The sequence below is a fragment of the Poecile atricapillus genome, chromosome 2 (genome assembly GCF_030490865.1).
Source record: "Poecile atricapillus isolate bPoeAtr1 chromosome 2, bPoeAtr1.hap1, whole genome shotgun sequence".
NCBI lineage: Eukaryota > Metazoa > Chordata > Aves > Passeriformes > Paridae > Poecile > Poecile atricapillus.
Window position 1 is genome coordinate 295,576 of NC_081250.1, and position 24,097 is coordinate 319,672.

The 24,097-nt window shown below is 44.2% G+C and overlaps 1 protein-coding gene across 8 annotated transcripts in view; it reads right to left on the minus strand.

Annotated features, from left to right (window-relative positions):
* SMARCD3 (SWI/SNF related, matrix associated, actin dependent regulator of chromatin, subfamily d, member 3) overlaps positions 1 to 24,097 on the minus strand; it is a 78,443-nt gene that overhangs the window by 42,706 nt on the left and 11,640 nt on the right. For 4 of the 8 annotated variants that reach the window (XM_058832994.1, XM_058832995.1, XM_058832992.1 and 1 more), the window contains exon 1: positions 10,732 to 10,932. The exons of 2 other annotated variants lie outside the window; for them this stretch is intronic. In XM_058832994.1, coding sequence (XP_058688977.1) covers positions 10,732 to 10,809 — 78 coding nt within the window. In that variant the 5' untranslated portion in view covers positions 10,810 to 10,932. Of the gene's footprint in view, positions 1 to 10,731; positions 10,933 to 12,587; positions 12,751 to 24,097 lie in introns of those variants that run through there. 2 more of the 8 variants (XM_058832989.1, XM_058832997.1) reach the window with 2 other exon arrangements.

Below are 24,097 nucleotides of genomic sequence, written 5' to 3' on the forward strand. Positions count from 1 at the left end.
GTGAAATACTAGGCTTGGGAAAACACTCAGTGGTCAGTAGCATACCCAGACCAGGTACAGGTGGAAGCTCTACCTTCAGCCCGAAGAGAACACCCCATGGCAGCGACACACAGCCCGAAGCGGTGCAGCTCACGTGCTGCTCAGGGCTGTGAGCACGCTCCCACCGCACGCGCTGCGCTGCGAGCAGCCGGCTCTGATCAGCTGGCAGACAGAAACCAGCACAGGCAAAACACCAGGATAAACATTTCCCATTCAGAGCCTTCTACTTCGCCTACACCAGAGAGCAGTCTAAGTTCATAATGCAACATTAATCCTTTAAGAGAAAGGTCATGTCTCCAATCAAGCCTTTAAAATAAAAAAAATAAAAAAAAAATGAAATGGATGTGGTAGTTTGTCAGCAGCCCCTGTAGGCATTGTAAAGCCCTGGTATTTATGTTGACTTCTGCATGCTTTTGAGAGACACTGGATCAAATCACAAGCTCAGTGCTGCACAAGACACACAGTAAACCAAATTCTGAATTCTTAAAGTTTATAGTCATCGAGGAAAACCACCAGTAAAATAATTACTTCCTGTAAAATGCAATTCAAAACAGAGAGATGAGCTTAGTCTCATACTGAGAATTATCAATATGTATATGTCCACATATATGCAGAAATACAGACACACAGACTCTCTAGGTGTTTGAACCAGGATGAGAATAAAAAGTCCTTTGAAAGTTAAGTCCCTCTACAAAGTCTTTTAAGGAAACCAAGAGGCAATGGTATCCATTATGGATACACAATTGGTTAAAGGATAGAAATGAGGCAAAAATAATTGGTTCTGAAAATAAAAGAAAGGCACATGTAAAATTCTGCTGGGACTTCTCCTTTTCAGTATATTTAAAACAACCTGGGGGGAAAAAAAGAACCAAAAAAAGCCAGGAAAAAAGCAAGGAAGTGAATAAGTTAGTTGGTAATGCTGAGTTAATCATGCTGGCAAGGATGAAGGCCAGCTTCAAGACCTGCAGAAGGACTTCATGAGACAGAATGAACACTTAAAAGGAAGCTGCAAATGTAGTTCAATACATATTGAACTGAATTACAAAAGGGAAAAAACCAATCCAAGAATGACAGACAAAGCAATGGGCCCTAAGCTGATTGCTGTCCAGCAGAACCAAGATCTTGTTTAAACTGACACTTCCAGAAAAGTATCTGCTTACTGGTTACTAGAGGCCCAAAAAAGTCATAAAGAAAAGAAATAAGAGTGGAGAGAACAGAAGATACCAGTGTTTCCATGGCCATGGTGTGTCCACAAGTAAAGGTCTGTGTGCAGTTCTGGCTCCTGCAGCTCAGTGATGGCAGGGCAGAGCTGAAACAAGGACACAGTAATTCTTAATGTATGGAACTGCATCCATGGAAGTAAACGTAAATATATTGTGACTTTTCATCTGGAAAGAGGTGATACAAGGTGATCTAAAGGGGCAAAGTGTCGTCACATATGGCCTGGAGAGGACATTTGGGTATTTACTGTTCACTGACCCCCTCTAGAATAATGAACCCTGGCCATCAGCAGAGGGGTCAGGCTCACACACCACTGGAGGGGTGAGTCTGTCACACTGTGGGTATCAACCTGTGGAACCCTCTTCCAAAGAGGTGCTAACAACATGGAAGACATACTTGGCTCAACAGCTGCAGACCAAAAAGATATTTTACTGGAGAAATACACTACTGGACCCCAAAGTGAGATGCGTGCACCCCTGAGGGTATGCAAGCCAGTCCACTAGGGCTGGGAAGAAAATATTTAGTGCACAGTCAACATATATATATATATATATATATATATATATTATTTAATCTTTATCTCATAATTTCTATTATTTCTAAATATGTAACTATGTATTATAATAAAACGTAATTCTAAAAATAATTTGGACCTGCATCTCCAAATTAACCACCCACATCGACTATAGCTCCCCAAGCCCCAGCTCAGTGCCCTCCCTGATCATTACAAGTCTAAGATATCCTCACGCTTGTACTATAAAGGAAACTGGAGAAAGGAGAGGAATGGATGATCAACAAAGAACCAATATGGGCTGTAAGTGGCACAGACAGAGGAGTAAGGCAAGAGGTAGGAGAGTCACCAGTGCAGGGATCCAAGCAGGTGAATTCAGCAACTGCTGACATAAGAAAGCAATGGCAGGTATGGCCATGGAGAGAGCAGCAGGCAGACCAACCCTGCAGCTTTGTGCAAAGCTCCAAATGTCTTCTGCCATGAGGCTGGAGCCCCGAGAAGAGCTGGAAGGGAACAGTGCTCTCTGTTCCTGTGTGCGTGTGCCCACACCCTCTGACTCAGGCAGAAAGAAATGGCCCAGAAAACGCTTCTCTCTTGAGCCTGTATTTAAGATCTGTCATCTGTCAAACCACACATTGTGGCCTCCTTCCAGCAAAGGGCAGACCACCGGGCCAGCTGCTGCCTGTCAGTCAGCTGGGGACATCTGACAGTGATTCAGAAGAGCCCGGATCCTGAGCACAGCCATCTCATGGAGACTGACTGGCCACATGGATGAAACTGAGGGCCCACTTTGGTGCTGTTCTAAAGGATAACTTAGGGCTTAAAGAACAAAGTCAGCAAGGTACATCTACTGTCAGTCTTGGTGTTATGTCTTTGAATTTCCTTCAGTTTCTTTTGTTAAGCACTAAAATAGAGAAACATAGCGAAAGGACAAACATGAGAAAAGAGAGGCAGCTTTAGCAAAAGCACATTAGATCTCATCCCTTGACCACCTCATTTCTTCACCTCTGTTCTCATGACCCTACCTCCGATATCACTCATAGATAAAATATTACTCACTATGCAACTGTGCAACTGTCTTCTTCTGCAAGCCCACCAGACTCCCAAAGATACAGACACGCTTCATCTATTTAAACTTTTATAAAAGAAGAACATACACGCAGTATCTCACCTTATCTAAAAGCATATTTTGCTCTCAAATGCATGTGTGAGACAAGACAGTGATGGACAATACATCAAAATTTTCACAATAGTGACATAAAAAAAAATAAAAATCTTCCTACTGAAGAGTATTCCAGTACTACTATGGCTTCTGAAAGAAATCTTTCACTGAGTAGTACAGTGAAGGTGCATCTGTCTATAGGTTAGGATCTCTCTCTCCCCGTCGTCCTCAGCAGGATGGAAACTATCTTAAACAAGAAGCATCCATGGGAAAGGCTGATGAGCAAAACAGCATTGACACATCCTCCTTCCCTACCTGAAGAATGGAATCTAGAATAGAATCATCTACCTGAGATGGCCATTCCTGACCCATCTCTGTTTGTATCCAGAGTCCCATCTCCTTTTTACCTCCACTGATTCCATTTACATGTATTAATCTGCACAAACACCTCACTGGACAGAAGGCAAAACCACTTGTGGGTCATAGGAAATGAGGAAGATCACAGCCTGTCCCCAGCTGAAGCAACCACTCTCACAGCTCTGAGAATGTGAAGCAGAGAGCAGAGCAGAGGTGATGCACAGCAGCAAGGCAAAGGCAGTACAGTGCACAAAGGAACACAACCAATATTTCATGCACATGTACTGGTCCCAAGAGTTCTGCTGATTGCCTGTGTACACGTGCACATCACTGCTCTGGCTACAGCTGTTCACACCTGAACACACTGTCAGTGCAGCAGGACACCACCACCCCAGCCCCCCGACACCTGCTGCCATAGCCCTTCACTGCCTTCCACTGACCAGTTTCCAAAGCCACGTTTGGCTTGTCTGCTGTTTTCCTTTCCTGAACTTCCTGTCACATCAGAGCTCTGCCTCTGTCCTCTTTGTGATCCTTAAGTGAACTTCTGTCTGACAGCAATAACAAGACAACGTTAGAGCAGTGCTTTTCTACATTCTTCTGCTGCACAGTCTTTTCTCAAGGGATGTGCATCACAGCAGTCAAAACACAGAAGTAGAAAAAAGGAGTCCTGTCTGGACATACCAGTAAGAGGAAAATAACCTGGAGAACTGACAGGTGAAAGTAAAAGGAAGTGTCAAGAAAAGTAAAGCAAAAACACCCACAAGAGGCCTCAGAAAGAGACTGAGCAGAGAACCAGGAGTTGCTGCATTGCAGCTGAGTGCTGAGCTACACTTACAGCAATCCCCTGTCCTGACAGACTCCATCCACCCCAACACCACACGGGAGGCTCTGACGGCTGACTCGCTGGGAACAGCCACCAGCTGCAGAGACACTGACAGATTCTGAGAATAACCACCACCACCAAGCATACAAACAATTGATTTCTTAACTACAAAGAAGCCTCCAAGAAAGATGGAGAGAGACTGTTTACAAGGGCCTGGAGTGACAGAACAAGAGAGAAGGGCTTCACTGACAGATAGTAGGTTTAGATTAGAAGAAAATTCTTTACTTATGAGGGTCGTGAAGCCCAGGTTGTGGCTGCCTCATCTCTGGAAGTGTTCAAAGCCAGGCTGGATGGAGCTTGGAGCAATCTGGTTTAGTGGAAGGTGCCCCTGCCCATGGCAGAAGGGTGGGACAAGATGATTTTTTAAGGTTCCTTCCAATCCAAATTATTCTACGATTTCTATAGGGCACAAACATAAGCAGGAGGAGATACCTGATGCTGTCTGGAAGTAAGAATGAGTAACCAGAAGTACCTGGAACTCTTAAGAAATTTAGATTAGATTGATATTGTGTGATGGCAACAAGTTTCTAACTGCTCAAATGGTTTCCCAATCGGATATGTTGATTCAAAATGGACTCTTAGTACAACAAATAAAACTGGTACAAGGCTTCTCTCCTTCTTACAATTATAGAGGTTACTTCATGAGTTATCTTTTTTAATGTCTATGAATCTTCTAGAGGCTTAGTAAGCTGAAACATCAGTATCGTAATTCTTGCTTTCTGCCATATTCACCTTCCTCCATTTCCCAAGAGCTCTCTGTCTGTAAGTCCAAGTGTTCCAGGTACCACGGACTTTAATAATGTTCACAACAATCCAGAAGTCTTTAACTTAGAAAGCATCCCATTTACAGAACTGTGAATTGGAACATGAGATGAAATTCAGCTCTATTTCATGCATATCTGTTCACAGCTCAGAATAATCTGCCACCAAGCTCAAATGGAACACAAAGAAAACAAACCCAAAGAAGTCTTCTGAATTGAAAGAAACAGAATTTACAGACCACCTTTGAGTTCCACCAGCATTAATAGATCTGATCATACCACTGCTGTGATCTAATGCATGTGTGAAGAACTACCGAAATGCATCTCATGAAAAGGATGGCTTTGGGAGGGAGAGGAACAACAGAGCTCTGCAGTACCACGACTAGCTTGGAGAGAGAAGAAGCTGGTCAAGAGCTCGTTGTCTCCTCCCTTACAATAACAGTCAACAACAGTTGGCAGGTAATTCCTTATGCAAGATAAGCTGAAAAAAAATCCTGACAGAAAACACTGACTGCTAGAAGTTTAGAAGGGTTCAGGAAGACATCATTAGACCAACCTCCATAAATAAAATCCACACAGAGGCACTACACAGAGGGCAGCTTTGGGTCAGAAAGCTCCCAAGCTCCAAATCAGAGTATTTGTATGAACGATCACTAAAAGTTTTGCCTTGTTCCTGTACCTCCATGCTGCCTTCCACTGTCCCCATTCTACACGGGATACTGAACTAAATGATCCAGTCTATTTTCATATTCCTACAGTATATATATACATTTTTTTTAGAAAGAGAAGAGCAGTTCAAACATCTCACAGATCCACTTTATCCATACATCTACATTCATCAGCAAACCCAAGTTTTCTCAACCAGACACTCAGACTTGTTTAACAAGCCCACATTGCACAAAATCACATTGACCTCAATTAAAGCCCTGACTAGCATTAATATGATTTTATTTTCTTCATTATGTATGAACCTTTCTCTATTTGACAGCCTGAAATCAGTCCAAGGCTAGAAAAAGACAAACCTTCAGTCTCTATCAGCAGCTTGCTCACATAGCTGAACATTGCACAAGGTTTTCACTCTAGCTGTCCCCTACAACCACCTTCCCAATCAAATTCCTTGCTGTAAGGTCCTGTGATTTCTCCAAGCTGCCCTACTCACCCCAAATACCTCCTTGCTGACCACAACACGGAACATGCACACAGCAAACCAGTGCCTCCATTCCAGGCCCCATTCCCTGAAAATGCCCTTGAAGAGAGAACCATGCAGGAAACTCTCAGGTAGGAAGAGGAACAAACTATCCAAAACAAACAGTTCATGAGGCTCTTTTCTAGCCATTCCACTGTTGGCTGGCTTGTGCTCTGACAAGACAGCATCTACACCCATGACAAAAGAAAAATTAGTAGGATATTTTTCACTAGAAAAAGCTCTACTTTTTTCAAACTTGGCCTGACTTCCTTCACCTCACTATTGCCAGTAGTGATCTCTACAACCCTGTGACCAGTCACTTTCATTGACTTAAAACTAAAACAGACCATAATTCAATTTTGGGAAACTATCTTTAATTCTTCCCATTCTAGTAAAACCTCCATAACTTACAATATACTGAAATATGAGTCCTTGAGGTCATTCTTCATCTCAAAGAAGGATCACCAGTATCTCCATCTTTGACAGATGTTTACTTCTTTAACCAGTACCTAAGAGCCTCCAATGACAGAGATTTTACAATTTACATAATCAGTCTCTATACTTAGATATTATAAATAAACCAAAAATATCCCTATTCCCTTATTGATGAAGCCTTCAGAGGTCTCCCACTGCTACTGTCCTCCAAGTTCCCAGTCCTTTGGTTTGTTAGTCATACAGATTACCAAAACCAGAAAAACATCATTTTAAGTATATGCCATGGATTTACAATAGCTTCTGCATTATTCCCTGCCCTGCTTCCCAATCAGGCTACCAGTTTATGTGATTTCTTATTAGTTAGACACTAGGCAGCCCACAGGACATTCAAGCCTTTCTCCTGAATGGTGACATTTCATTTAAACCCACAGTGTATCAGGAGATGCAAAACTCATTTATGAAATTCATTGCTTACCCCTTTTTCCAAATCACTGATAAATCTCTTATAGATCCTCCATGCCTCCATGTTTAGTCTGTTCTAACACTGACAAGTTATTTATCGTATATATTAAGTACTTGTTTACATGCTGACATGCTCTGACACTCTTCTTTCACTGTTGTAAATGCCATTTCATCTAAGACAGTTTATGTATTTACCATAAAATCCTATGACCAAATTTGAGAGGTAGATAGCCAAACAAAAAGAGGACTGAGGATAAGCAAAGGAGTCACATCAGCAATACACAGGCTTGCATGAATTAGCAATCTTAGAGTGCAACTAACATTAAACTGTAGAGATTAGCAGGAACTATGAAATAAGACCTATTAGCAGAAAATAAATATGGATAAGGACTTATATTGCCACAGAGAGCTTCCTAGGCATAGCAAAGAGGACAAAGACTGAGATCGCTATGGAAATAAAAGGTGATTTGAACTGACAGCAAGTACACTGTAAATACAGCTATGGCTCCAGAGTTAAGAAAGGCACATAGACATTTATAGGGGTATCTGGTGGATAAAAGGCAAGAAGATTGGCTTTGGAAGGAAGATAAAGTGGGAACAGGAAAAGGACACAGAAGCAGATTAAAAAGGTCAGAAAAACGGGAGAAGAAAATGAACCCCTCAGCAGGTTCTTGTGTGCAGATGACACAGCCAAGGTCACCAGCACAAGGCACCAAGAGAAGGTTCCTGCAATCGAGTCACAAGAGGACAGATGTCTGGACAAGAGTTTTGACAAGACCAGCACCATGGACCTTCTCAAGACTAAACAGGCAGATACCTGTTTGAGTAAGAAAAAGAAAAAAGATAAAGAAACAAAGAGAAAAGCAGGGGAGGGACACACAGGCAGGATCCATTTAAGGGATTCAGCCAGCAATGAGGCCTCTGGCAGAGAACAGAGGCTACAGGAAACTGAGGAATGACCTGCAGAAAGACTAGTAATTTGTTCAACAAAATATAATGCAACAGCTGGACACCTAGAGAAATGTCATAAAGACTGCTTGAAATGTACTACTGGACAGAAGAAAATGCATTGAAAAAAAGATAATCAACATAAATGTCGTGATTAAAGCCATATTTGCCTATAAAAATGCTAAAAAAGGGAGGAACGACAACAACAAAATTATGAAGTACAGGATAAAGCCTTTGCAAGGAAAAAAAATTCTTCCCAAAAAAATGATGTGCAAGACACTGATGAAACTGAACAAGAGTAAAAGCATAGTAAAAATAAATAACTGAAAGAAATTTAACCTTTCTAAAAGCTCAATTGCTAACCAAAGGTGTAACAAACTATCAAGGTCTCAAGTAGGAGAGAATGAAGCGTCCCACTCAGAGTTTTAACCTTTAAGAGATTTCCCCTTTCAGGGGGATCCTTTCTGCCTGTAATAAATGAAGAAGAAGACATAATCTAAGCTGGCAATATGGAAAAGCACAAAAGAAGGATCAGGTGCACAAGAGCAAAGGGCAAAGTAACCTTAGCAAAGGAACACATGTTTCCAGAAAGATCAAGTGAATCCAAGAGCTAAGTGACCTTAGGAAATGTTGCAGAATTATCCCGTTCATTTAAGTGCCAACAAAGAAAAAAAAGATTTCTAACAACATTCTACCTGTGTTTGCTTCTCCCTTTTTTTTTTTTTTGGAGGGGGGGAGAAAATAATTTTCAATAACCAAATTAAATAATGCTATCATATATGGAATTGAAAAATCGTCATTTGAAGAAGAGATTGGTCCCTGAAATTAGAGCACTGACTCCAAGAAATTCCACTAAAGTTTGCTATGCAGCTTAATTCTTCAAGGAATTAATTGAGGTGTTGACACACTTTGCATAGTAATAAAACAGAGGAGCCAGCACTAGGTAAACTCAAGGTAATGGCTGGCATGGCACATTCTCTTATTTGGCAAGATACAGGGCCTGAAGAGATAAAATGAAATTATAACTTTTTTTCATCTTTTTTAAGTAATGGAAGAGTGACTCCCCCAACCCATATTTTGATCAAAACGAACCTGAGATGAGGAAAAAACTAAAGGAAAGCACAAAGCAGGCACTAAAGCAGAACTAAAGGAGATGATAATGAAGGGAGAGCGTGATACAAGAGGTGTTCAGGCACCAGAACAACAGCCAAGAAGCCCCAGCCTCAGCAACAAGAAGCAAGAAGATATATACAGATATTCCAGGCTAAAGCATATATTCAAGTAAGACGCCACTAGCAACAAAACTCCTAGGGCAGAAAAGGCAGACTTTCCTGGCATCCAAATAAGTAATGGAAATGAGTTCTGCTATATTCATTCCAGTATAAATTAAAATTTTCCCAGGCTTAAGAGCCCTGCATGCTACTTTCACACGAAGGCCAGCTAGATGTGGAATAAGCAAATTCACGTAACTATTTTTACTGCTCTTCTTGATACTAAAGGAAGAGCACTGGTATGCAAATGCCAAGGGAAACTTCAGAAAAGGCAAAATCATCCTATCTGCCACCCTCACAAAGTGCTTCTGGTTCTGCTCAGAAACAGCCATCACAATCCAGACCACCTTGACAAAGTCTCATGATCACAACAAAAGCAGTGCTACCATCTGCACACCCGCTCTCTGTCACTCCCCCGAACAGCTGCCAGTCTTGCCCAGCCTGCCCCGTACACTGGCACCACATCACCTCCTCACAGCTCTCACCAAGGCAGAATGTCATCTCAGAGTCCTTGGCCCTGCCAGTCCCACCAGATCCAGGATCTAAAGGACACACACAAGATCCTACACATCTGGAGTGAGCCTGAAGCACGGACACAACTCAAGAGCCTGCCATGAGTCCCACAGGTATCCGTGATCTCTGTGCACGTGCCCCCACCTGATGTCTTCAAAAAGGTGTCACAGGAGGTGCCAGGATCCTCAAGAAATAAGCACTCGGGACTATCAGTATCCAAACAGTATCGCATTCCTTGGGGCTCTTTAACAACCTTATTTCTGTTCAATGTGTATCAATGCTAGAAATCCAAATGTTATAAATGGTGACTGCTCTCAGACACTAAAGTCATTTAAAGAACGTTTCCAATGGCAGCAAAACAGGGTGAGCATTTCCCCTTAAATGGAGATAGAAGACTTGATTCTTAAACAAAAGCTGGAACATTTTTAAAGACCTGAAGGATTGCTTTAATTAAGCATGGCACCCTGAAATTCTCTCGTGGGTGAGTTTCCATAGACTGTTACAGATCTGCAGAGCTAATCTCTTCAAGCCCCTGAAAGTCACCTGTTAAGTAGCCAGAGGATACATACGAGCCAAGATTGGAGACAAGAACCAGAGGCAGCACCCCAAGGCTTCATCAGGCTCTCATCAGAACTGTTTTTCAAAACACAAGTTTGATTACAGAACAAAGTGTCCTCCAAGCCCATTTGGGTTAGATCCAGTGCAGATTCTGCACCATGATCAGGTTGAAAAGCATGCTATTTCACCATTCATGGAGAATCACAGCAAAAAGCACAGCACACATCCCCCCAGACACAAGCCTGTATTACCAATGAATCAATGCATACGCTGGGGGCTACCCAGAGCCCAGGGTGCTCCTGGGGAGCAGCTAGCAGCGCCCCAGGAGCACACTGCAGGAGCTGATCCAGCCCAGCACAGAACCTCCAGTTTCCACTCATCCCTCTATTCAGAGCCAGCCAGCTCACTAACTTTCCCGACTCACCACCCCATGGACCAGAAACTCAAAAAGTTTGCTTTTCGTAGCTTTGCGAGCCCCTCCTGTAACTTCATCTGTAGCCATCAGGGTCTGCTCAGCCTCTCTCACTCTCTCTCTTCCTCTTTCTTTCCCTTTTCTGCCTTTTTCTCCAACTCTCCCCTCTGAGTCCTGCTGGGCTCTCACACTTCTAATAGCGCGGAGTGGGGAGGGGGCCCCTTCAGGGCCTTCCTGACGGCCCACTCGCGCTCAGCCTCAGCTGCTGCATTCCTCCACTGATAAGCCAGAAATAGTTTGTGCTGCCGGGCTCTGTCTGTTTACTCTGCAGGGACAGAAAATCCAGCTTTTTAAACCTCTCTGTCCAAACAGCAGAGATAAGCAGGAGGCAAATTGAAAAACACGTCTCAGTTTTCCATGGTAGCGCTGCAGCCTCTCCTCCTCTGCATCAGGGATGGTAAATTCTGGGGCAAGGGGAAGGGGGAGGGGGCAACTTCAGCAGTGACACAGAGCTCAGCACCTCGCAGATATGTTTTCCCATTAGAAAATGCAGCAAGCGAGCAGTGGTTTTCCCTTGCTCCCACTGCTCCTCCCGCACTGCATTTCCAGGCCCTTTCCCCAGGGACCTGGCAGGCAGCACACAGAAACATTCGCTGGCAGCATTTCCAGCATGAGAGACGAGAGCTAACCCCTCTGGACAAGAGAGAAGCAGCGGGAGGCCGGAGCTGGGAACAGGGAGGGACAACATGTGGAAGCCAGGGGAAAGAAAGTGTGTGAGCTGAGCGGAGGAAGGGGGTGGGGGCCAGCATGGCGGCACAGCTCCCACGGCTTCTTTCCAACCCTCCGCTCCCACCGCCTCTCCCCAGCGACCATTCTCGGGATGCCCTGCCACCACTGGGATGGATCCTCTAGAGACCCCAAGTGACTGACAGAGGCAGACGAATTTTTAACACCACAGCTGCTGTAAGACATCAGCAGCTCGCTGCTTGTCACACAAAGCCCTGCACGACAGCGTGTGACATCCCAGGACAGTGCTGGGAGCACGAAGCCCAGGGGGAAGGGAGAAGCGGCAGCCCACCCTCCCGGCGTGGCGCTGGAGCACGGCCGCCATTCCACGAGCGGAGCGTGGCTGCTCCGTGATGGCCGAGCCCGCGGGGATGGCCCGGGGCACGGAGCGGCTCCCCGGCACTTCCATGCGACACAGCCTCACCAGGGACAACCTTCCCGGCTCTCCCTTAACACAGCAAGAGGCAAAATGTTGCCAGGTTACAAGAGGAGTTTATTCTATTCCTCTGCTTGAAATTCTTGTCTAGGGGCTGTGAATTTTCTGGTAAGACTGCAAACAGAACAGAATCAGATCAGAAACAGAAAATATTCTGACTTCATCCAGTAATAAAACCAAGCACAGAAAAGACACTGCGTTGACCAGCAGTGAAGGGCAAGCCGTGAAGGTCACATGGCCTTCTGAAGATGGGGATGAAGATAGTGACCTCCACTGATTTTTAGGGTCACCCCAATCTAACTGCTACCATGTGGCAACAGCCTAGGAATCACAGAAACTTTAGGGAGGGTGAGTGTGGTTATAAGTTCCCCCTCTCAGCCTCTCCGAAGGAATATGCCCAGCATATCCCATATCAACATAGCATTTCCTTGTTCTGTGCTGGAAAAATTCTTCAAGTTCTAGCTGAACTAAAGGCACATATAATCTGGAACCAACTGCTAGGTCTCTGATGGATGTGGTAATGTCAAGTAAACTTGATCTGGAGGTGGTTTTTCAACTTAAACGACTCTAAATTCTACACGCCAGTGTGACTGGCAAGGCAGCATCCAGCCAGCATCTAACCATGGTTTTTAGACCACAGACTCACACAGAAATATTGGGTCCCATCATGTAAGGCCCTTCTGTGCTCCCGGCAGACACCGTGCATTTCCCCACAGTCTGCACTAGCTCTGGGTGCCGCACTGGCCGGCGGTCCCAGCAGGCCCGGCCGCGGGGGTCACGGGCCCCGGCCCGTGCGGCTGTTCCTCCCTCGGCGGGGAGCGGTGCGGGCCCTCACCGCGTCAAACCACACCGAGCAGGGGCCGCAGCGGCTCCTCCAGCCGCCGTCCTAACGGGCCCGGCGCGGGAAGGGGCGGCGGCGGCTCCGGGCTGAGGCGCGGCGCGCGGGCCCCCCTCGCGTCCCCCCGCGCTCCGTCGCCAGCACCATCGGCACCGAACGGCAACGGCGCGCCCGGCACGGGCAGGGCGTGCGCCTGCCACGGTCACGGTCACGGTCCCGGCCCCGCCGCGGGCGGGGACCGGCCTGGGCCGATCCAGCCGCCAGGGGCCGGGCCGGGCCGGGCCGGGCCGGGCCCGCAGAACCGCGGCGGGCGCGGCGCAGCCCCGCGGCCCCGGGCGCGCATGCTCGGCGCGGCCCCGTGAAGGTCAGCGCGGGCCGGCGGGGACGCGCGGGCGGGAGCGCTTTAACCCTTTCCGCGCCTCGGCCGGCACCGCCCGCGGCGGAGAGGGTGAGGCCGGCCCGGGATCGGGATCGGGATCGGGATCGGGATCGGGATCGGGCCGGGAAGGAGCGCTTCCCCCAGCCCTTTGTCCCGCCGCCGGAGCATGCGCTCGGCTGCGCCTCTCAGGGTTTCCTTATTTCCCATTTAGCTGCAGATACGGCACGGAGCCGCGGCTGCCCCTGTCTCCATCGATAGTCACTGATTACCTTCTGCAGCAGGAGGACATTTGCTATCAAGTGCTACTAGATTAAGCTGAAAACCATATAATATATATTGTAATCTACCTCGATATTCCTAGCAGACGTCTAAAACAAGATTTCCCTGAACACCAAATTCCAAGGCCAGCCACTTGAAAATTAATGAATGACAGTCTCACTTCAGCCGTCAATTGAGTAAATGTAAAAAAAAATAAAAAAAGTTTAAAAATCCTGCAACAATAAAATCTCAGCTCTTACTTAGCATGATGGTTGTTCTCCAAACACTTTAAAAAATAAATCAGTACATACAGTTCTTATGTTTTGCAAATGGAAAATACGGTACAAATGGATGGAAGTGACTTGCCCAACATCACCTAGCTGAGAATGAAACCCATTTCCTGTGATTCTTCAACCCTTCACAATAGTGTCCAGGAAAACTACTGTGCGAGGCATTTGCACAAAAGGGTGAAGGTTACCATGCAAGAATGTAATTTCCCATATTAAGAGAAACAGTATATAGTTTTACTTTAAATTGTTTGGGTTTCTGTTTTCTCAACTTTATTCATAAAAGTGTAGAAAATAGTTGTCAGTGTTCTTTTCAAAATTGACTGATTCAACCCAAGTCATCCACAACTGCTGCAAGTATCCTGGCAGTTCCCATCCATCTCTGGCCATGGGGCTCTCTGCAAGGCTCGCGTTCCTCCAGTGGTTCCTGAAGGCTGAGCATGCACTGGGGCTTCACTCATACTCACTCTCAGATCGCTTCATGTCACACTCCCAGACCATTTCATTTCAGAGGAAGGCTGACCTCCTTCCCTGGGACTTCCTGGGGTGATGGGAGCCCACCTGGTCTCTGTAGGTGTGGTTTGGTTTAACTTCTATGCTGTTATCCAGGCTTTTCAGGCTGTTAAACTGAGATGGTCCGATTAGAGACTAACCAAGTTGTTGTTTTACAGAGACATGTTTGCTGCTACTTGCAATTTTTTGATCTGTAGGTAATTATGGAAGTACATGAAGCTGCTGATTGCCTTAAGCAGGCATGGTTTCCCTCATGCAAGTTTCACTTAAGTCAGCATTGCTCTTTTCACTGAAACTTAAAATATTCACAACAGTTTTGGAATTGATGCACTGCAGCATAGAAGACATGCTAGAAACAGAAAACACCCCAAGACTGAGGCTCTGCTTAATCTAAAGAAATGTCCACTTGTTTCTGAGTTCAGAATTATTCAATAGTTTCATTAACAAAATGGATAATGTACTTAGAGAACATGCTTATTCAATTTCCTAGCAACATACCTTTTGGAGAGGCTACAAGTTTGCTACAAGAGATGATTAAAATTAAAATTAAAATCCTGAGGACCTGGAGATATTTCCTGGTTTTTTCAAACCACAATTCAATCAGAAATAGTGCAGGGTTCCACATAAGGATATAAATCAGCTACTAAACATCTAAACAGAAGACGGGGAACAACTGGCTGAAGAGAGTTTTTTTCAGAAAAAATATCTGGGCATATGATAGATCATAAGCTGAATGTGACTTAACAGAACTACATGGTCACAAAATAAACAGATAAACCCTCAGAAGATCAGGAACTGCAGGAATGCTGCCCCACTGCTCTCATCCCCTTGGTGGCAGCATAGGCACTGACAACAATACTCTAGATTCTTCTTTTCTCCTCATTTCGTCTCTCCTCCTTCTCCCCATCCCCTGAGTTCTCCAGGGCACAAGCTGTTCCAGCTCAACATTTCCTTAAGGCTGCAAAATTAAATTTTTCCAGAATTGCTGAGGAACTCTTCTGGAGCAATTCTGTCGTGCTCTGAATTGTCTCATCCAGAGCAGCCCTTGCAATCAGGGGCTCTGTGCATCAGAGGAAATGAGGGAGAAACCAGGAAACCAGGATGGTTGAGGAAAGGACAGTAAGTGTGACAAGAACTGTAAGGCCCAAACAAGATAAAGAGAAAACAGTTGTCAGGTATCCAAAAGGCTGCTGCACATACAGGCAAAAGCTGCTCCTCCACACACAGAATACAGGAAATAATGGACTGAATTTCTCCAGGAAGATTTATGTTAGATATTATGGAGAAGCACAGCAGTGACAGTAGAGATGTTCTGAGATAGTCTGTCCAGCAAGGATGGGAATCTCAGTCACCAAAGGTTTTTCAAGAACAGGTTAGGCAAGCATTTATGCAGAGTGATGTAGGTGGTATGGATTCTGACTTGGGGTAGGACAAAGGACCAGCTCATTTCCAGAGGTTCCTTTTGCTTTATTTCCCTACAGAAACCGTATGAAATTTTGTGACACAAAGGTTCCTTTCTCTGTTAGGCCTTTCCAGTACTTGTTTCTAAAATCTATCTGCAGTGAAGGAAGGGAAAGGGAAAGAGAAAGGGAAAGGGAAAGGGAAAGGGAAAGGGAAAGGGAAAGGGAAAGGGAAAGGGAAAGGGAAAGGGAAAGGGAAAGGGAAAGGGAAAGGGAAAGGGAAAGGGAAAGGGAAAGGGAAAGGGAAAGAATTAAGGCAAAGAAAAGTGTCTCACTCTCTGAAGGTTCCAAACATTATTGTGCAGAAGTAGAGAGAGAAACTTATTTCCTGATTATTTTAAAAATAATCAAAGGGAACAGCAGGGATGCTAAAAGACAGAGAATTATATTAAATATATATGTAATATTACAGGATTCAAAATAATGAGTCATGAGAATTATGTCAATAACCATACTAATATTTTAGCCAATTCTGCACAATTCTGTTTGACCTCATGGTAAGCTGTCTGTTTCTACCATGCCTTTACCTCCACTTTTCCATCATTGCCATCCTCACCATCCCTCTTTACACTGAGTGTGTAGCCATAGCTGTGCATGGCTTCAAATATCTGAGCAAGGAACCAGAGCACTGCAAGCAGCAGTCACAATCCTCACCCTCGAGCCAAGGGCCAGAGCAGAGCTGTAAAGTGTGAGAGGTTAGTAGTAAGACTTTGGTCGTGGAAAGAGAACAGTTGGGAATACAGACTTGAATCTTTCAAAAAGGAAGAAAATAGAGGAATTCTTGGTGGGTAATCCTGAGGGAGCAGAGAAAACGACCTATCAGTAACTACCCTCAAACCAACTGCCCCCCTAGTCCAAAAAGTGAATCTTCACGATACTTGGTAGTCAGAATGATGCCTTTGGGGTGTGTTTGGTAAGAGGATCTTAAAGATTCACCTGCTGACAGAACAGAGCTAAGAGAACCACTGTGTCAGCAACTGGGAACCACTGCTTCTTCCCAGTGAGGGTGGTGAGGCCTTGGCACAGGTTGCCCAGAGAAGCTGTGGCTATCCCATCCCTAAAAGCGTTCCAGACCAGGCTGGACAGGGCTTGGAGCAACCTGGTCTACTGCTTGGATTGGAAAGTTACTTCCTACTCAAACCATTCTACAATTCTCTGATTCTATGTATAGTCAACAGCAACCATGTCACATATAACCCTTTCAGATATAAGCTGATTGCACGGCACTTTAAATCTTGGTATTCCTACAGGACAGCTATAAAAATCTGAGTTCTTGGGTTTTGTATATGTGGCTATTTTCATTTCCTCTTATCAACATTGCCCTTAATGAGCCTTTGTGTCTAATGTTTATGCTTTGAAGCATTTCTACATACCTGTCACATCCACATTCACTCATCGTTTTGTCAGACTAAAGAAGTGAAACTGTTATTTGTATTCCTAAAACTCTGTGCTCATTTCTCACCATTCCGTCTTTTCCTGCCAAGTTCCTGCCAAGTCCCAGTTCACCTGGCTAGAGAAAGGGAGCAGAACTGTACTTCCAGTGTCCAGGCCACATGCTCATGTGCCATTAAGACTTTTCTCACAAGCAGAAATCTATCAAACCATGCTAGGCTCACAGCTGCCTTCCACAACATCCTGACAATGACAGCTCCACGTTCTATGGAACATGAACTGCTGTACTGGGCTGTTTCTCCTCAAGCACTGTCATTAGATCACTTCTGGTACACAGTGCCTGCTTCTGTGACAAGGCCCCAAATGTACTGTACTGTCACCAGATACCAGCTGGTTTCTGTTTGTGTAGTTCACAGTCAAGCAGCTCTTCCCATACAACCTGTTCTCTTCTGCTTCAGCAATACCTATTTTGCATCAGCAAATTAATAATTGCATTGCCGATTTTTGTGCCATGGGCATTAATGAAAATATTAAATGACAACAATCCCAAGACAAATCCTGAAGAAACTGCAATGCTTTTTGTGTCCTCTTTACTGAGCTCCTTACCTACTTTGCAGTTCTATTACCCGTCTTCTGAGTCCCAGACAAATTTTCAGATCACACTCTATCAAAGGCTTCACTCAAGTCTAGACAAGAAAGACACTGATTCCTTTGTGCAGAAAATTACTTATCTGAGAAAGAGTAGATTAGTGAACTTAGGCTGCTTTTTCATACCATACGCATATCCTTCTCATAATCAGTTATTTTCTCTTTCAAAAATCATTCTTGAGCCTTGCATGGACTTAGGATGAAGCTAGTGCATCTGCCTAAAGTACTCTTGCCCTTCTGTATTGTCAGAAAACTTATAGGATTTTCTGTTTGTCAGGAAAAACAAATCTAAAGTCCATTTTGGTTAATACTAGCAATGCTAAGAATTATGTCCTATTCTCACTGAAAATCATTAAAGTATCTATAGTTTAAGCAAATCAATAATAAGTAAATATGGACTGAAGGATGTATTCATATGCAAAGCTGCCTAAGAATTGACCACTAGGAGGCTGGAGAAAGCGCAGAACCAAAGAAGGGAAAGAGCAATCTTGGCATGGACTGTCCCATAAATCCAGCTCCCACTGCAGCTGAACTGGAAGGACAATTAGCAAGGGAACACAATCACATCGGCCTTAGAACATGATGGATCTGAGAGCAAGTAATAGTGCTCATCATAAAAAAACTGCATTGCCAGACAAGGCCAAATGTCTTTCAAAATTATTTTATTTGGGAGAATAATTACAACAATTACAGATTACCCCAAAAAGTCAAAGTTAATCTCAAACAGTACATCATTACAGCAAACAATGGCTTTGGAAAAAAAAAACAATAGCAGCCAGAGGTGGCAACAATGGCAAATGTGACTTAGAGGCAATGTAGTAAAACATCATATACCTGAAATTCTTAATAGGAACACAATTTGTATGTAACATTACTGTAAAGTTATAAACAAGTAATAAAAACAAGTGTAAGGAAAGTGATGGATTCCAAGGTGGTTGTTACATACAGATTTTTTTACCTCATTCAAAGATCTAAGAGAGGGAAGCAAAACATATGTAGATTAAATGCTCACACAAGAAGATTTTGGTAAAGTTTCACAGCCAGTCAGGAGAGAGGATAAAAAACTCAACTTGCCCTAAAATGTTAGACAGGAGATTTAAGTTGGGGAAAATCAAGCTGATAGAAGATAAATCCTGAGGTGGAAGAACAGTGCTATGTGTGTGCAGCAAGTAGAATGGTTTGCTAATCCTTTCAGTGACGATTCACCCAGTACATAAATACATGTATGAAATCACAGGGGCACGAGCACAGCAGGTCGTGGCACAGGGACATGATTACAGCACTTGGGCTCCGGCTGGAAAATGGGCTTTTGACTCAGGCTCATTTGAGCAACTGAGTATTGCAGACGTGGAAACTGTCTGGCTACAGCACAACACCGTGGTTTGTCTGCTCTCTGCCACCCTGGAGGCACAGCAGGCTGGCAGCTCCCAGTTCAGAGCCACCACCTAACTCTGGCACTGGGGTCACCAAGCACACAGCGTGCACAGCAACGCACCGCAGTGATCCCAGCAAAAAGCACATCTAAATGACAAGGCACACAAATAGCGGCACAAGTTACTTGTTAAATTATCTTCAAAACGTGCAGGAGAAACGTAAGGTGAATCATTATGGCGTTCAGTGCTTTTCAAAACAGAGAAAAGAAAAAGTAAACAGAGTTCTCTTTACTTTGGAGAACTTCCAGGAGAGGAGAGGGGTGTGTTTGTGCATGGGCATGAACTGTCAGAGGGAGAAGAGCTGGGTGTTGTACTTTGTGTCACATTCTCTATCACATGCCACAATCCTTCCCATTCTTGGGACTCAGTTTTGTTTCTGGTGCCTGAGAGTATGAGAAGGCACAGCTAAGAACAACGTGGTCTCTGACCTTGACAGTTTACAGATGAAGTTAACAGATGGAAATAGAAGGAGCACAGTGGAATAGAGAACGCCAGTCATCCCAAGAGGCACACCAGCTGTCTGGCTACACTTGTTTGGAATAGCCACCAAATTCCTACCCTGTGCACCCCATCCTTAGCACCTGTTTTCTGATCAATTTATACCCAGCCTGCAACTTGAAACCACAGAAATAATGCACTTGTGGGGGATTTCAACTGCTTTATTGTCTCTTGAGAAATAACTATCTTCCTTCCTCAAAGACATTCCCTAGTGTTCTGATATATATATATATATATATATCAGAATATATAGCCAAGCTGGTACATATATATATATATATGATACAGCAACACCAAATGCTAATTATAAATATGATGCCAAATAATAATACATAAATTTCTGCTAAGGTTATAGAGAGAAAGGCATTTTAAATTATTATTTTAAGTCTGAGATACCACGAAAATTAAAACAGTATTTATTTAAATCTTTTTAGTTAAGACCTTGGATATTAATCTCCAGTAGGGTATTCACCTAATATAAACAAGTATAAACAAACCTAAAAAATTAGTGAAAAGTTTATGTAATGGAAAGTTAATAACTAATATTCCAATAATAAGAAATATGGAGAGCTAAGAAATATTCCAACACTAAAAAAGCTTGCTGTATTTCTGTTCTTCAGAAAAGGTTCTTTTGTCTATCACGTAACTTACTCCTTTTCTGCTGCATTTGATCTTTAGCAGCTCTTCCACTTGGCTGATTTTGTTTTGACAGTTACTAATTTTTTAATTTTTTTTCTGTTTCTCTACCTCCTTCTATTCAAGTCAATCCTTCCTCTCCCCAGTTCAAGCTCCTGTTGTTGCACATCACAAAACCATAATTCTGTCTCTTCTGGACTTGGCAAATACTTTTATTTTTTCACTCTGATTAAATCCTCTTGGAATGCCACAGGCAAAAATCTGCTCTGAAACTGTCTATATGCAGTATGGATACTGGATATAGATAAGTACCCAATTCTGCATCCCATCAGCCCTTATCTATTTGCTGATTCCACCCTGCCCTCCATCCACTTCACCATGCAACCCTAGGGTGCCTTGTCTCTTCCACAGTGCTGCAAGAAGTCAATAACCACAGTTCCTCATAGGAAATTATTTAATCAGAAATCAGTTGCACACCTACATCCCTGTTCTGGTATGGCCTTACTTTAAGGCTTATGATCTTCCCTTTCATTTCAACTCAATTTGTCCATCAAAATACCAGTGCTGTGAACCCTCTTGCCTGCCCCCAGAAACAACAGGTCTCTGCCATTTCAGACCAGACAAAGCCCTGAAGAACATCCTCATAAAATTACTGTTCTGTCCGGCAGCTGCTGAAGAAAGGACCACGTATAACTCCAACAGTTAACATTTCAGTCCCCGATCCTGTTGCAATCTCCCTGCAGCAAAGCCTCTGAGACAGCAGGAATACGTGAAATGCTTTTTCTGCCATTTGCCCATGGCTGGAGGACACAAGGCCCTCAGTCACTGTCTTCAGACTGATGAAGCTGTGACATATTCTCCTGATTCCTATAGCAACAGTGCTGTATCTGCTCCCAGACTGACAGCCCACCTCTCCCTCCTCCAGAAAGCTTCTGAACATGCATGCTGCTAGTGACGCTGTCTCTGCTCCCTTTTCACCCTGAACAGGTGACTGACAGCTCGCAGGACGGGAGCGCTCTGATGGCTGGAGACGGAGTCTTTAGGAAGGGCAGGCTGGGGGGTGAGGAGGAGGAGGAGCTGCCCTTCAGCCAAGTGCGTGGCTAGAGCACACAGAGCTCCATCTCGGGATGGACAGAGAAGGTGCTGAGAGCTCACAGACCAGATTTAGGAGCAGAGTTAGCAGGCAGACCAACACGCCACGGTGGGTGTCTGCTGCAGACCACCTGCTGAGGAAGAAGTAGCGAGACCACAGATGGCAGGAAAAATCCCCATGTCCACAGTCTCTGGTCTCCATGGAAGACTTCAACCACCCCAGTACCTGCTGAGGGGACAACAGAGCAGGGCAAAAGCAATCCATGAGGCTTCTGCCTAACAGGGGCAACTGAGGAGCACAAAAGAGAGGTGCTCTGCTAGACAAGGAAGAACTGGTCAGGAATGTGAAGGTCAGAGCAGCCTTGGCTAGACCATGAGATGGTATTGCAGGAACATGAGAAGATGGACCAGGATAGAAAACAGGATCACAGCCCTAGAGTTCAAAAGAGCAGTCTTTGGCCTCTTCAGGGGTCTTCTTGGAAGAATTCTATGAGTTACAGCCTTGGAAAGTAGAGAGTTCCAGGAGATCTGGTTGACTTTCAAAGATCACCTCCTCCAAATTCAAGACTGGTTTATCCCACAGGCTGGAAACGAATCAAAAGCAGCAGGAAGCCTGCATGCATGAACAAGGAGCTCCTGACTGAGCTGAAGCATCACAAGAGGCAGAAACAGGGACAGGTGACTCAGAAGGAATACAGAGACAGTGTCCAAACATGAAGGGATACAATAAAGATAACAAAAGCCCACCTGGAGTTGAATCTAGTGAGGAACATGAAGGACAGACAGAAAAGTTTTTACCAATATCTCAGCAGTAAAAGACAGACATGTGAGAATGTGGGCTTACTGGGGAGGGGATTTGCTGAGAATAAACACAGAAAAAGATTGAAGTACTGAATGGCTTCTTTGCATCTTTTTTTATTGGTAAGACTGGCTGTCAGGAATTCCAGGCTCCTAAGACCAGTATCTTTCAGTAAGGAAGTCTGGAGTGAGGAAGACTTACTGTCAGTGAAGAAAGACAAGATTAGGGAATATTTGAACCAGATGGACACACACAACAGGTGAACAGGTTTTTACTTAGGAAAGGTTGCCCAAAGAGCAAGTTCACTCCATCACTGCAAGTATTCAGAAGTTCACTGAACTTGGTACTCAGCAAATTGCTCAAGCTGACCCAGTTCTGAGATGGGAGGTTGGAACACACGATCTCAAGAGGTCCTTTTTAACTTCAACCATTCTATGATTTTATGATTCTACTCAGGAAAGAGTTAAGCATGGCAAGTAACTCAATTAACTTGCCCAATGCAACATGCAGTGAATTCATGTGAGGAACCATAGCCTGGAGACTGGAGCAGAAACAAGGCAAGGACAATACACCTGGCATGTCTTTACCTGCAAGCATATATGCCAGTCCAGCAGCAGCGACTGAAAGTATTTTTTGCCTTAAAAGGTATGTATTAGGGGGTAAAACAGTATGATAATGAAGGTAAGTAGTGCATTTCTATTTTGCTATCCTTTAATGCAGGACTAGGAAGAAGCTACTGGAATGAAAAGCAGGCTGTTGATAAAAAAACTTAAACACTGCTTAATAATAATGTATAATGTGTAACTGTGTACACAATACATAGAAATGCATTAAAAATGCTGATTCTAAAATAATTTTCCCAGTTGATCACCTTGAAATTATCACTGTTCCATTAGTGCTTCTGCATCCCAGGCCTCATATTTAAAAGGGATCAAACATCAAACATCATGCTTCAGTCCTACTTCTGGTGCTAAATATGAATTGGCTCCCTTAGAAGAGTATCACAGTGGGTTTAGAAGAAGTGGTGCCTATTATACATGATTTGTTTACTTTGTTAGCAGTTCTTATGTGGTGGGTCTAGTGCAGATAGGCCAGCCAGTCTCTCCACACAATTCTCCTTTTAGACACCAGAAAGGGCTGCTGAGATGCAGACTCCTTGCATATACGTTATTTCCTGTTTTTCAGATTTGTCTGTCCATGCCTTTGAACAGACAAAGAATCAACATCAAACACTCTGTGATACCTCTCTGGATAGCAAAAATCCTGCTTTCCTTATGGGGAGCTGCAAAGATGTCTTTAATGCTAGCAATTAGGGACTGAGGAAGGAACTCCCCAGATGAAACACTGCGCAATTAATTTGTTTTACACAGGGAGGAGCAACAGTACCACATTATTCCAGTTCACTCCTCCTTGTCAGCTGCAGGTTCAGAGCACCTGAATATGCCCACAGCCTCTGCTCCAGGGAGGAGCAACAAAGAGCCCGTGCCAGCGAGCTCTGCACAAGCCCTCCTTGAGCACCCCTCCAGTCTGTTGCCATGGGAACAGATAGATGCCTTTCCGTTGCCACGGAGACAGCCACTGCTTTTGGATACTGTGCCCAAAGCATTTCAGCATCTTTAAGATCATAAGGAGTTTTACTCAGTCATAATCACCTCCCCCAGTTAAGCACATCAAGCATTCTCCCATTCCTTTTTTCAGAACATGTTTTAAGCATTTTGCTATATGTCAGATTATCCCTAATATCTGGTTTTGATATCAACATTTAAAATTACATTGCCAACCTACACACCTCTGTATGTCTTTTCTCCTGTTGCTCTTTGAATTCACTCTCACTGATATAATGTGCAACAAAACCGATTCCTTCCTCTCCACGGGCTTCCTGTGGTCTAGAACTGCACTTCCAGAAAATGGGTTGGCAAAATG